Consider the following 15010-nt stretch of genomic DNA (forward strand, 5'->3'; position numbering starts at 1 on the left):
TTGCATTTTTCTGAACCTGTGACAACAAATGTGTTCACACTTCCAGATATGCTGCCTGTCTTCCATGTGGGAAGTTTACATGTTCTTTGTGTGTTCAGGCTTTTCTCTCGTGTTCTAGTCAAATGTTAGTCAGGTAGCGTACACACTATGAACAGCCTGTCTGTTTTTTTTTTCTTCTCTTTGATAGACTGACTTATGCACAGTGGATCTGCTACATTCCCCTTTGACTGTCAGTTTTTATTCAAATACACTAAGCGCTCTGTTTTTGCTGCCACTCACAGCCGTTTTTAGAATGTGTGGAATATTGCTACTGTTTTGCTCTTGGCTATACTTCCCTCACACATTTCGTGTGAAGAGGAAATGTAAACACACGCCTTAGCCAAGCAGAAAATAGCTAAAGCATCAAACAGCATTATTTATTTCAAAGCATATGCCCACATACTGTCTGACCCCAACTAAATTAGCCAAAATCTGACACTAGAAATGACAAATTGTCTAGGATAACAACCGAAAGAAATCTCCCAAGATTAGTGTGAAAGATGGCCACAGAACAAGACAGGACACATTTGCAGCATTAATAAATCTTATTATTCAACAATATTCACATTACAACATCAACACTGCTCTGCTAGTGACATGTTTTTAATAATCCCAATATATTGTATAGTTACTTTGTAATACATTATTGAGAGGCACTTCCAGTAAGTCTGGCAATAAAGGAGCTACAGTATTGTGTCTAAATTACAAAACAGTAAAAATAAATATTTTTCTAAAAGTTTTTTTTTTTTGTCATAATATACTCTAGAATCTGTACAGTATATATTTTTTTTATACAAAGTCAAACAATATCTAGAAATAAAATGTCATATTCCACTTGAACAAATACTGGTGAGTCACACGATTTCTCCATCCTGTAGGTATTGCTACATGTGTTAAGTGCAAGATACTGGAGAGGAGAAAAGAATGGAGTCTGTGTAGCATCTGCTATAGTAGACAAAAACATACCAGCTTTGTTTTTCTTGCTTTTAAGGTGGTGGAAAAAAAAAACGTGTTTGTTTTGGTTTCCCTTGTGAAGAAGAAGAAAAGCTGATGCCTATAGCGTTCAAACAATGTACAGTATACATACATACATGTGAAAATGGTATGGCACAGGAGCATAGCCTACCTTTTAGAACGGCTGTAACAACAAACAATACAAAAAAGGAATGTTTTTGGTTTAAACCATCAAAAGAAAGTACAAGGGCTTCAGTCTGAGAACAGAACAGCTCTATTGTAGTGCTACTGTGGCCTATTGACAAGGCATTGAAATAAAAACAGACACTTAAGATGTGAGAAACTCCCTTTTCGTCTGGTAGATGAATGCTAACAGATTTTTGATGTTGCTTTAATCCACCCTGTATTCACACAAGAAATGCTACAAAGTATGTGCATATCCAGACATCCTCATGGAATCTCAATAACAAGAAACATGCTAATTTTAGGGATCATTTTTTGTGCAAATCACAACAAAAATGAAAAAAAAAGTTTCTTTGGTTTGCACAAGTTAAACCAGTGTGCAACAATCCCTTACTTTAAAACCACTGGAAAAAAACACAGAAACTCGCTTGGTTAAACCGGCATGATTAAGTTGTAGACCCTGTACTTGAGTTGTTTCGTGCCTGATTTTATTTTTTTTACACAAAGATATTGTAAAACAAGATTAGCAGCCATGAGATTGTCGATGTGGACTCAGAACAAAATGGAAAAATAACTGAGCTTCGATGCTTTGGTGGCCAAGAATTATTACCCTTACATCAGGATGATAAAACATTTTGTCAAAAAGATTCCTGTCATTGAGAGCAGGCAGATAGTAGATACTACCTGCAACTATAAAAGGTCAATACTATAATCTTAACCCCTCTGAAAATACTTTTATTTCTTTGCATACCTCCCATGGTTTGACTTCTCCTCTGGCTTCAGTTATGTACAAGTGTACTCTATGATGTGTCTGTACACAGTGACATCACTGATGGGCGTGGTTACAGGTGCAACAACTAAAACATCTGTCTACTCCCTGATGTTGCAAGTCAAAGGTAAAATAAATGGCTCTGAAAAAAAGTCAAACTTAAACTAAGTTAAAGTTAGGGGATAATACAAGAAGTTTTTCCGATTTTCTCACACCACTTTTATGAATCAGTCAAATAAATTAAGAGTGACCATGTTGCAAAACATTGTTGTTTGTTTCACTAATATCAATGTGGCTTATTAACTCTCCAGTCTTGCATTGGTTGTCACTAATTTACACACACAATAACAAATCTATGCAACCTCTTGGTATTGATTTGAGTTGTGTATACCACCCAACCAATAAGATCGGCCTTAATTGTAGCAGGTAGCAGTGATGTTGTAAAGTGATGCAGTGCCGTTTTTAAATTAACCTTCACCCAATTCATGCAACGCAGATAAAAAAACGCAGATTTATGTGAACTTTGATGATCTAATATATGTACAAATAGTTGCTTTATAGTGAAGAAGAATAGCAGAAACAAATGGTGTATCTTGGGCAGAAAACAACTATCTAAAAAAGTCCTTAACTGAAAAGCCTACATTATTCATTACGGACAAAATGATGCGTAATTGAGAAGAAAAATCTCGCAAAAATGCTGTAATGGTCCTTTAATTTTACGGAAATACTGAAACCTGGTTATGTAAAGTCTGACGGCGGAAACTTGTCCAGAGGACCAATTTCATTTGTCATACTGAAAACCCCTACAGGTTGAACAAACGCACAGAAGCCGGAACGTTTTGGACTGCTTACAACATCACAGCCTTGATAACGTCCTTTTGATTGGTGCACTGTAGAGATCACAGTTAGTGAGGCAGGGGAGTTTAGACATGGGAAGCATCAATTCTGCCCGATTCAAGCAAGAAATTATTCCAGAGATAAGAGGAGAAGAATGGGATATTACAAGTGTGAGATATTAAAGAAAGAATCAGTTGCATTAGTATGCACGTTTAGATTTGATGTGAGGCAGGGATATACTGTATTTACAGTGCATGGAGCACAAGCTCATTCACGTGTGCTCGACTAACTGCTGTTTAGAGGAGGCTTGATTACAGTCACGGTTACTTTTAGAATAACCCTGATTTGAAAGCTACGTCGCTGAACAAAAGCTTCAAAAAATTCTCGACTTAAAGTCCCCAGTCAATGCCCAACATGACCGACGGATGTGTGGATCAGTTGTTTAGGAGCTGGTGTTTACAGATCCATGGTTAAATGCTACAGGCAGCCATGCCAAGCCAGTGCAAGGAGAGGCTGTTGGAAGACATTTGGTCGAGCAGGTCTCATGTAAATCGAACTGCCTTGCAGAGTTCGATACAAACAAACTGCTGCCATTTGTGTTGAAAGGTAAGACACACATTGTTTCTGGGGTCAGATATCGCTCTCCCCCTTTCCTTTTTTTCTATTTCTATGTAACCCCCCCCTCCACCCCTCTTCCATTGAATCATGTTACTTAAACATTACGTTGCATTACAGATTATGAAGCAAAATCCAATTCCAATAAAAATATCAGACTTTGAACACCTATTAAGAGCTCTCAGCTTGAACTGAACATGAACAATAAGCTCAGAGTTTGGTTAGCACAGGCATTCTTATTCATAGCAGTAAAAACAACCGCTGCACCCTTTTGTAAGCACAGGGAATAAGCAATCAGCGCTGCACAGTTCAGCCCTCCTTTGCACAATGGGCATTTTGATAACAGTGCAATGGATACAGCGTAGGATTTAGACAGCATTAGGGTTATCAAAACTCTAATTGAGTTGAGAAAATTGGGTCACAGTAGGGCAAGTTCTGCCACTAAAAACTTTGTGTCTGAAAACAAGCCTGTTAAATAGATTGCTTAGTCTGTTTTCATCCAGCGTTTGTTAATTGTGCCAATTGGACGGGTTGCATAATGTGTTTAGGGTCATTAGTGGATGTTTGTTCTTCTATTTTACTCTCATTTTGATTGCTGTTTTCTTGTCAGTTGGCAGTTACCCTCCCTGAAAAGTTTTTTTTTGTCCCAGCATAGGTTAAATTAGAGATAGAGATCAACCCTGTCCCAGGAAGTCACGTGAAATTTGTCTGATTTCTATTTTGTTTCTCAATCTTAAAGGTGACTTGATAAACCCCAACACTTCTAGGCCTTTCTTGTCAGATCAAGTTTCCCTCAGCTGATCTGTTGAGTGATAGTGCAACCATAATGTAACAGATGATACATTTCCACTTCAGAGACAGTAAAGTGTATCATTCCAAACATGCTGCAGACCTTTCCTAAGTACCCCCTTACAAGTAGTGCTGACAAGACTCAAAAAAGATGTTTTTGGTTGTACAAAAAATGTGCCCATGTTCACTATGCTGTTGGGCACAAAGAACCTGCTACAGATCAGTAAGTGGAGACAAAAACATTGTTAAATCTCTGAATGAAATTCCCCCGAGCACCTTGTTGCTCCTCCATTGTCAGATCAAATACACTGTACTGCATATCCCTTTAGTACTCATGAACGTAGACCATCATATGATTTTGAATCGGACCGAACATGGCTCATCTTCAAAGGGATACCTCTAGAGGAATCTGCAGAAATCTGGGAAAAAGATATGAGACCTCTCTGACCTTTCATATGCAGCTTCAAGTCGAGCTAAAAGGCTTTTCGCTCTCCTCCTTCTTCTTTCATTACTAAGCCTCATTACGACAACTGCTCTGCTTGTTCACGCTTCCCTTCATTACCACCCATCTAAATCTAGGCGGACATCAAAGGAGAGAAACGACACTACCTGTTAGCTGTACGCTAGATTATTAGTAAGAACTACTAATGGAGGAAAAAAAAAATCATTGGCCATGAGTCTCCTTTCCATGGAATAAGATTTAAATAGAACTTTCAACAGGGATTTTGTTTTACTTTTGTAAAAATCATTCTGCCTATTTTATTTGCTCGGAATTGAGGATTTACTACAGTGAATTCAAGAAAAAGAAAAAATTCGGACAGTGTCACAGAGGATTACAGACAGCAGAATTTAAGATTATGAGGCTTGCACTTGATTAACTCTAAATCTGACTAATTGAGGCGCTGCTTTAGCTCAGTCGGTAGAGCAGGCGCCTCATGTACAGAGGCTACTGGTCACGGGTCTGACTCCCGATCCTGATGCTGTTTGGTGCATGTCATCCCCCATTCTTTCTCCTCACATCCCCCCCCCCCCATAGGTAACCCCATATATAAGTTCTCATTATACATTTCTGATGTTTTTCGGTGTTTTTCAAACACAAGTTAGGTTCCATGGCTCAAAAATGTTTTTAGTTTCTAATAAATTGTTCTACATTTTTATGCAACAAATTAGATTCTATTTGATTTCATTTGGATCTGGAGGTGGAAGTGGGCACTTTAAAATGTTGCATTGATGTAAATCCTCTTGGGGGATCGTGAGCTGTGAGTCAGCACTGGCCCGAGCCACTATGGCTTACTGGATTACTTTTTGAAACATGTGGCCTACATACCAGGTCATTATTTAAAACGCATAAAAGAAAAAAAAAAAGCAACTTCATTACAGTTAAAAAAAATTAGCGAGCAAGCTGGGAGGTTACATAGAATGTGTAGACAAGCGATATTAACTTAACAAAACACATCACCTTATTACCAAGTTTTGTGTCTTGCAAGTTGTTTTCTTCCTGGAATAAACGCTACTCTTGGTTATAGCAACTGAGTGAGACAAAACCATACAAAATTGTGGTATACAGTATAGTGTCATCAATAAAATTGTTTCACGTGAGTTTCCCTTCACACAGAACCACATGTCTCTGTGGATGTCATTAAGTCAATACTGTCTTGAACAGCACAGACACAAGATCAAGCGTCGAGTAAAGGGACAAGGACCCTGCAAGTCTGTTTTGTTCCCCTTTTTTCTACAGTTTTGTACCTTCCTGAGTTGTGTGGCCTGGAAACGTGTAGGTGTGCTGGACTGGATTCTAGTTACAAAAGACTAAGAGAAAATATGCAACTAAAGTTAGACATTGTTTGACATGAACAAAACCTTGTATTGTATGTTTTTCCTTGAGCGAGAATTAAGCTTTTAGAGCAACAGGGTTCTTTGTTTAACTTCCTATCTGTTCTGAAAATGGAATGTGTCTCTACTGTACTGTAGTAGACTGTGTGTTTGTGTGTGAAGCTTGTGTGGGTGCATGTCTGTATACACAATGTACAACAACTGGCCCTTTTTCCCTCTCCCTGTGAAATCCACATGGCTGAGCCTCAGTGGACACAGCTTTTTCCCTGGCTTTCATCCCATTGTCTTCAAGGAAAAGGGGCTTGTTGCGCATCCTTAACCAGCTGGGTGTCTCCACAGTGCGCTGACAGCATGGGAGTAACGAAAAAAAGGTGGGGGCATTGGGCCTCGTGACAGTGTATTACTCACTGGTGGAGTGAATCTGTGAATGAAGCGAGGTTGGCCCATAGTGCAGCACGGGCAGCCTGGAGAGGGCAGGGCACCAGATCCAGACTGAAACCAACACAACAACAAATAAACGAGTACAGTCCCAATCACTCACTTTTTTTCTTATTCTTTCGCAGTCACTTCATCATCTGCTCATCTCTACTTTCTCTCCTTGTCAGATGAACTGGGCATGCATCATCCCTGTCCTCAAACCCAGGTTTTGTTAGGCACATATTACCCAAAACATCGTCTACAGTGTTGTGTCAAAGTGATGTGCTGGCTACCATATCAAGAGTTTAGTTAGAAAAGCAACATTTTTAGACAACGTACAGAATACTGGTTGAAGAGAAGGTTCATAATATCACTCTGGTTCCCCTTCTATATCCCCTGAAGTCTCTGATTGCAGAGGGATTTCTTCGTCCTCTCCAGTCGGCACTTCTTCCCTGTCGTCAAAGCCTTCAGGTGACTCCTCCTCTTTGCTTGCTTGCTCTTCCTCTTCCTCATGAATGGCTGTGATTGGATCAGTCGTGCTGCTGATGCAGTTCTCCTCTGTCTCTGCCTCCTCGGTTTCTGCAGCTATGACCCTCTTCCACATTTCATGGTTTTCCAGAAGATGCTGTGTGATCTGGCAAAACACTTTTCTTCTGCTCACCTGTATTGTTTCTTGCCGCTCTGTAAGACACAAAGCCAAAAGTTAGTCCTACTGAGTGAGCCACTCAGTTCATCATTTTTCTTGCTAAAGGGATGGATGAAAGGATTGATAGCTCTCTCATATATGTATATTTGTTTGAACATACAGCCTGGAGAATGTTAGCTTAGCTTGGCACAAAAAGTAGAAACATGGAAAAATGGCTTCATTGACCTAGTCCAAAGTTTTAATTAAGGTCCACTAGCAGATTTTTTCTTAAGCTCCATCAGGGCTAAAAAATTAACCAGGAAGTGAACTATACTGCATTTCTTTGAGTGGCTATTAAAGGCGAATCTCTAATAGCAAGTAAAACCCATAAATATACAGTATATGATGATAACCTGTTAAAGAAAGTATTTCTGTCTACTTAGCTATTTTCTTCATTCATGTTTACTGTACTAGGTAGGTTAATTTTTATATATATATACCTGTATATAAAAAAAAAAATCATGTGTTTGAAATATATTGCGGTTACCTTTTTGCAAATTTGGTAAAAATTGAGTATAACACAATGTAACTGTTAACTAATCTGTCCATGCTTGGAGATACAGATTTGGAGGCTGCAGATTTACTATGTTCATGTAAAATAGCTTTCTGTTGGAGACACTGTCTGACTAGCCGATTAGCCAGCTAATGAACTAGCCTTGGGATAGACTGTACAGCTCTGATAACTTAGCTGATCACTTGTCTATCACTTGCAACCTTCTGGCTCCTCCAGCCTGTCCAAATGTTCTCACTATATGCTTAAACAAAAAACAACATGGCATGGTCCATGATTTCAAACTAAAGGCTTCATAATGGCAGTTCAAAAACGGTGGCCAAAATAAGTATAGGGTTAAGTACAGTCTATGATAAACATTTAAAAGAAAATCTAACAGCAAAACGTTTTGGTTTCTTGGAGATTATGTGACAACTATTCCTTTGCATTTCTTTTGACGTAACAACACTACCACAGTTTACTAACAAGCTGCAACAGAAAGTCTCCTAAAATATGTCCTTTCCAGCCCTCAATTATTTTTTTTATTTTTTTTGCAACAGCATCATTTAAAGAATTTGACATACGGGAGGTTTCAGAACTTGTTGATGCGTCCTCATCTGCCACTTCCTCCTCTTCTTCCTCTATTTCTTGCCCTTCCTTCACCTCCTCTAGCTCCATCTCTCCCTCAGGTTGGTCCACCCAGCGTCCCGGCATGAGAGCAGCAGAGTCGTAGGAAGAGCACAGAGGTCCCACTATGTGAGTGATGAACGACTCCTGCAGTTTTGCGAGCTGCGGAGCAGACCGGTCCATGAATGGGCTGATGGGAAGGTCAAGACTAGCCTCTTCGTCACCCTAGTGAGGTAAAGACATGGCACTGGTTAATTAATAATTCGATTTCAAGAAAGAGAGATAATTTAACATTATACCTAAACAAAAAAAGCGTTAATGACTTCTATGTGAATGAAAGAATCCTACAATCTCTGCAATGTACTGGACATTAGTGTTTGAGATTTCACAATATGTGATACATTCAATGTTTGTGATTTCTCTGTTGAAAATACCTTTGTGTACAACAATGATCCACTGTGAGCCAAAGAGGAACACAGCTGTTATGTCTGTCATCCTAGGTGTTTGTCATTTATGCCATGCGGTGTTCTCATTAACAACTAGATGTAGATATTTCAGTGGCAGCCAGGATGATTAGAATATCATATTTGCATGTATAGTGCTGATTGCATTCAAGGTGTCACTTAACTACTGTAACCTCGAAATACTCTACTCTTCACTGACAGAAAAATATGTTGATGCTGGTAGAAAGAAAAAAGACAGAATTTGGGAACCTAGTTTATTTCAATCAATCAATCTTTATTTCTAAAGCGCCAGTTAATAACAAATCTTATCTCAAGACACTTTACAAAAAGATCAGCTCCAGACCTTTCTCTTCATTATACTCTTTTAATTGCCAAGACCATTTCTTGACAATAAAAATGGCTCAGTGTGGCTTTGTTTGTGTTGTTTTTACAGTGTTGTATGTTACAAAGCATGTGCTGTAGTTCCACACATTGTGACAGTAATGTATTTTATGTTTGTTATCCAAAGGTGGCAGGGGCTCACATTGCTATGGTAACCTGAGACCTGGATGGCATCAGAGCACTGCATTAGAGGTCCATGCAAGAGGTTTGTGTGTGTGTGTGTGTGTGTGTGTGTGTGTGTGTGTGTGTGTGTGTGTGTGTGTGTGTGTGTGTGTGTGTGTGTGTGTGTGTGTGTTTACAGTATGTATACTGTGTATAACTGTGTGCATGCAGAATATTTTTGTACAGGACTAACTGTGTTGATAGTGAGTGCCTGAGAATAAGTGCTGTCAAGGATGACCAATTATAGGTCACACACAGTACTCTCCCCTCTAAGGGCAAAACACCCTTCTCACCATTGCAGCCCTCAGAGCTGCAATGAGGAATGAACAGAAGGTTGGAGAGGAATAGCAAAAACAGATCACAGGAAGGATGTCTTTCTCAGATTTTCACACAGCTAAGATCAGAAAGGTGGAGTCATTTGGTAGGCATTGACCCATTAAAGATGACATGGAAATTCAAAAACTTTAAAAATGTAATCTGATTATTATTGAGTAACTCTTATGTCTACCACCTTGAAAGTATTTTAATATTTAAAAATAATAATCTTATCTTTCCAAAGACTAAAACCGGAGTTCCACAGGGTTCTGATTTTGGACCACTTTTCCTCAGTTTATACATAATTAATCTACCACATGTCTTGAAACACATGTTCAGTGTATACAGGTGATACAGTCATGTTTGTATCTAGTAGAAGCACTTGGACAGTTGCACACAGCTTTAGTATCATTACCTCTCCATACTTAGAGAACTCATGCGAGGAGAAAAACATAGACACTGCTTAATGCCACTCCTAACATAAACAAAACTATTTCCTACAAATCAATCTTAAAAGCCTTGTCATTTTCTAAAAATGGAATGATGAGGCGACGCCTGCCATCTAGTTCAGGCAGTCAACTCGAGCTGCACTGATTTCACACTTGACATGCGTCATTATACACGATCACCTGACAACACCTCCTTCCAATTAGCGGCCTCTCCATCTACACTTTCTTTGTCAGCTCTGACCTGCACCAGCACTGCACTCTTGCTCAGCCCAACTACCATGATGAGATATCATCCCATCACTCCTCAAATGTCTGCATGTAAAATAAAACTGCAAGGAGTTATTAGTTCTGAGCCTAGACGCATAACACAAACTATGTACTGCTGCTGCGATAAATATTTTAAACAAACACAAATGTGAGTTGTCTGACAAACATTGCATGGATGCAAAAGCAAACTTACATACTCGTACACTTAAGACTAATTTCTGTCTACTATTTCCAACTGTAAATAGTTAAATCTTTCTATGATCTTTCACATTAAAGTAAATTTAACGTCCTGGTCACAAGCCAACCCTATTCCCCTTTTTATTCTTTGGCTTTTTGTTGTAGATTTTGTGCGTCTTTATAGTCCATAGGGCATGCATTGCAAATTAGCTTATGTGCATAGTGTGTGGCATTGGTTAGCAAGCTAATTATTTGTTCCTAAACAAATAAACAGCAAATTATAATTGTTTTGCTTTTTTAAACAATTTCCAGATAGCTGCTAATTATGTCAATTCAACTCTTACTGTTAAAAACAAACAAAATAAATGCCATAAGAGGACACTGCTTGACAATGAAACCCTGTGATTACCAACTTGCACACTGCACTCATTGAAGAAGTAATAATGCTATAGAGAAAAGGTCTTTTCATCATTGGCTTCATTGCAGTGCATAAAAAAGCCAGAGTTATGGCCTTGTAAGTCTCAAATATGAGATTGTATTCTTACAACAGGACATTGCTAGGCATAAGTAATCACATCTATCTGGCTGATCTTCATTGAGTTGCTCAGTACTGACTGCACTGACCAATGAGAAGCCTTGTAAGTTAAGTCCGGGATTTGTTGCCAAGCGTCCCTTTGCTGTAGTCTTTAATATAATCAAGAGCTAGTAGGTAAGGGTTTTGACTATTCTAGAGGAGCTTCTAGTTGCACACATAAAACATGACTGTAGGGCCCTTGAGCAGGAAACTTAACCCCCCCCCCCCCACCCCATCATCTGCGGAGAAGCTGTCATTAAGTCGACCCTGAAATGACCTCGACCAGGATGAAGGCGAGCAAGAAGAAAATAATAATGTGAGTATTTTGCTTATTGTCAGACAAATCCAAACAAACCATACCCACACAATCACACTCATGCTCAATAGTAACAAGAGATGTCTTATTATTGTTTTGACTGACTTTAAAGGTTTGAGGGGCTTGAAATTGAGACTTTGAATGGGGACACACTCTTCCCTTCATATGCAATTAAATGCACATTTATGTATTTGTGTATACTTTGGGTTTTTGTAGCTACAGCTTTACTTGCTTTGGTTTGTCTGTTTGCATACGGTTCTTTACATTGCCCATTTTGTTGTAGATCTGCTACACCTTTTTTTTGGGTTACATGTCATCCTGTAATCACTGGTCAAAGTGACTGATGTTCAAGAGTAAATATGTTATTTTCAATGTCAATTCATAGACATGTATAAAAAATAAATATTTTTTAAAGTTTTAAGATTTTTAACTCCTGCCAGCGACCTTTTTTTAAACATTTTGTGAGGGTTTTTTAATTTACCTTGTAAAGTAAGCTCTCATCAATGACTGTCTGAGGGGCTTTCAGTCTAACTGCTAAAAGCTGTGAAGAGGGATGTGTTCTTCCCTTTGCCTTTGTAAGAGTGCTTTCATAAGCATACTTGTTCGTAGAACTCGTTGACGATCCCCTCGGTCCACTGCAGGTGCAGCTCCTTACACTTCAGCGGTCCATTGACATCGGCCAGCTTGATGCACATTTGACACACCAGCATCCGATCGTTTTCGTTGGTCCAATCAATCCCTGACACTCCTTCATCACCCACCTTGGGAGATATGCACAGGAAGGTTTGTGTACAAATTGAGAAAAAAAAACACAGATCTGGATTGTAAAAAGAAACTTCTACTGATTTGTGAACAACCTCAAGAAATATATGAAAGAGCTATATTTATTTCAGAGGCTGAGGAGAAAATAATTTGGATGTATTATGGACAATGAGTTTTGTCTCTTCAAACACGACTGTTTACCTTTGCATTAAACTCTGCGAGGAAGTCAAAGTGTTTTTTGAGGTCCGTGGCCAGGATGGCTTCAATGACGAGGAAGCGGAAGCGCTTGAACTCAACGTGTTCGAGGTTAACTAGGAAGTTGTACTCGGGTCGAGACATGAAGAGGTTCCACGCTGCGGCTGCATGATGATTTTCCAAAACTGAACGGTCATTGTACAGAAGAGCCTACAGTGGGTGAGACAGAGGGAAAAAACGTGACACCAAGGTCCAATCATATCATGTCACAGCTCTGCTTGGATCCACTCGTGTATTTTGATTTGTTGGTTGGAACATGCACTGTCACAGCTGTGGTGACACATACTGTAAATTCAGACATTTAATGACATGTTTCGCCCTTGGTTTTGTACTGTTTTAAAGCGTTCCAATTAACACCCTGTATATTGGATCAAGGTATCTAAACCACACTGTTGTATTGAACTTTGCTTCAAATTTGCATAATTATTTCACTGTTATACTGCCTTCATTGCAGGCAGGCGTTTGGAAAAGTTTATCATAACAACTCCCTCATTTATGAGCTTTGTTAGTCAGATGAGTAAACTTAGATATTTCCCATATTTTCATAAATAAATAGATTTCAATCTGGCTGACAGGAATATAAGTAGAAGCATCTGGTTACTTGATTATGATGACAAAAAAACGACGAATGCTTCATAAAGCTGGTTTCCTTTGCATTCTAATATCAAGTGTAAATGTTATTTATTATAAATCCGTCCAAACTCTCTGTCAATCCATTCGAGCGGTTCATTGTGAGTTACACCTCCACTTATTTACCTGTGGTGCACTTGTAGCTACTAGGAAGGCGTTGGTTCTTCCAGGATGGTCATAATCGTGCATGGCAGCAGCTACATACAGGGCCATGAGCTCCAGGCCCGGGATGAGGCCTGCCAGTGAGCCACTGCCTTCATTCTGCACAGAGTTCATCTTAGACAGTAGGAAGCCTGTGGCACCAGGGGATACGCCATTCTCTGAGTCTACGAGAAGCAAGATAATACAGCTCATGCCTCAGTCACTAATGATGCTCTTTGCTCAAACGGTGCCACAGTTGTAATTCATGGTCAGAGATTTAACCCTTGAAAACCAACACATACATGATTTACAACACTCCAGCCAATCAGATGTCGTCAAAGTCTTAATGTGGCAATGGAATAAAGAGATTTGCCAAGAGGGAACATTTTTAACATACTACTGGTACATAGACCTGCATGTATTAAAAGTCCTCCTCACCAGTGTGTATCCCATTCTCAGTTGGCAGGGTGGGCAGGCCGGGCACAGGCTGAGTGGTGAGGTACCAGACAGCATGCAGCACATCAGTGGCGTGGATCCGGTTGTGATCTAGGAAGGGGGATATAAAATTGGTAAATCACAACAGTGGGAGAGCACCCAGACGGCTGTGATGAAATCCTAGCTGGAGCATTTTGAAACATGAGTAACAATTAAAAACACCAAAAAAACAAATGCACACTGAGAATCTGGATCACTGCAGAAGTGATGCATTTCTGCCTTGTGGAGTGGGTTGATCATATGGGTCAGTGTATGTTGACTGATGCTTAGAAAGAACACAAGATGGAAAGAGACAATGATCCCCTGATAGCCCCAGGTTACACATAAAAACCATGAAGCTGTTTTCTTGTTCTTGAGGAATAGCAGCTTTGTCATTCTGGCATTACACCAGTTTACAAACATTATTTATTTAAGACTTGAAGCCTGGATAAATCTTTATAAACCAACCCCAACTCTGTTTGTTTTTTCTAAGTCTAATCTAATCTCTTCTGTTGCACTGTACGAGATATTTGATGAAAAATAACACACTGAATACGGTGCTGTATCTTTTACTCTGTTTGTAGAAAGTTGACATACAAAGAAAAAAGAAGTATACCTGGTAATAAAAACAATAAAAGTGGTTGTAATGGTCACAGAATGAAAAATAAATATTAAAATAAAATGATTACTTCATTGAAAAGCTATGATTTATTTTATAAATAGCACTATCTTACTTTAATTTAATACTGTTAAGGATTTTAGATGTTTGTAAATGAAATCTTAAGAGTGCATAATAGCTGAACATTTTCAGTCTCACCTTGAAATGATAACATGACACGATGTTTCAAATGATCATCATCTTAAATTTAACAAACCTACCCATTGTCAATGCTGTGCTGCAGAGTACAAAGGTAGACAATAGTGTTTCCTTTCATTTGATAAAGCAACACATCCCCCTTGTGGCAGAAAGAGATACTGCTGGGGATGAATAATTCACTTGAACAATTTAATAAATACAGACATGTACTCACAAGGGATGACCCTGTACCCGTTCTCCAAAGCCTGGAAGTAGTTCATGAACTCTTGTACAGGAATTCTGAATGTTTCAAACAGACCCGTGTCTTCAAAGAGCCGATAGGAAACCTAGGACACACATGAACCTTTTACATCGAATCTTTGAACTCACTGATGTGTTTTTAGAAAGGAAAATCACACGGGGTGAAACATTTGCTCACTCGTTGGCGTTTACCTGACTGAGGATGCAGCCTGTCTTGCCATGTGTTTTTTCTACGAGACTGAAAATGGGAAAGTTCCAATTGTTGAGTTGACTCATGAGAGGCTCCAGATCGAGCCTCATCAGAGGCTCCAGCACCAAGACTGGTTTGTCCTGTCAGACAAAGATCAG

The 15010-nt window shown here is 39.2% G+C and overlaps 1 protein-coding gene across 1 annotated transcript in view; it reads right to left on the reverse strand.

Annotated features, from left to right (window-relative positions):
- Positions 1–395: 395 nt before the first annotated feature.
- Positions 396–15010, reverse strand: part of LOC132979941 (cGMP-inhibited 3',5'-cyclic phosphodiesterase 3A-like) — a 55646-nt gene continuing 41031 nt past the window's right edge. The window contains exons 9-16 of the mRNA XM_061045763.1: positions 14855–14992; positions 14637–14748; positions 13570–13677; positions 13117–13316; positions 12307–12510; positions 11943–12104; positions 8196–8463; positions 396–7117 (exon numbers count right to left, since the gene is read on the reverse strand). Coding sequence (XP_060901746.1) covers positions 6807–7117; positions 8196–8463; positions 11943–12104; positions 12307–12510; positions 13117–13316; positions 13570–13677; positions 14637–14748; positions 14855–14992 — 1503 coding nt within the window. The 3' untranslated portion in view covers positions 396–6806. The remainder of the gene's footprint in view (positions 7118–8195; positions 8464–11942; positions 12105–12306; positions 12511–13116; positions 13317–13569; positions 13678–14636; positions 14749–14854; positions 14993–15010) is intronic.

This window comes from Labrus mixtus, chromosome 9 (assembly GCF_963584025.1).
Source record: "Labrus mixtus chromosome 9, fLabMix1.1, whole genome shotgun sequence".
Classification (NCBI taxonomy): domain Eukaryota; kingdom Metazoa; phylum Chordata; class Actinopteri; order Labriformes; family Labridae; genus Labrus; species Labrus mixtus.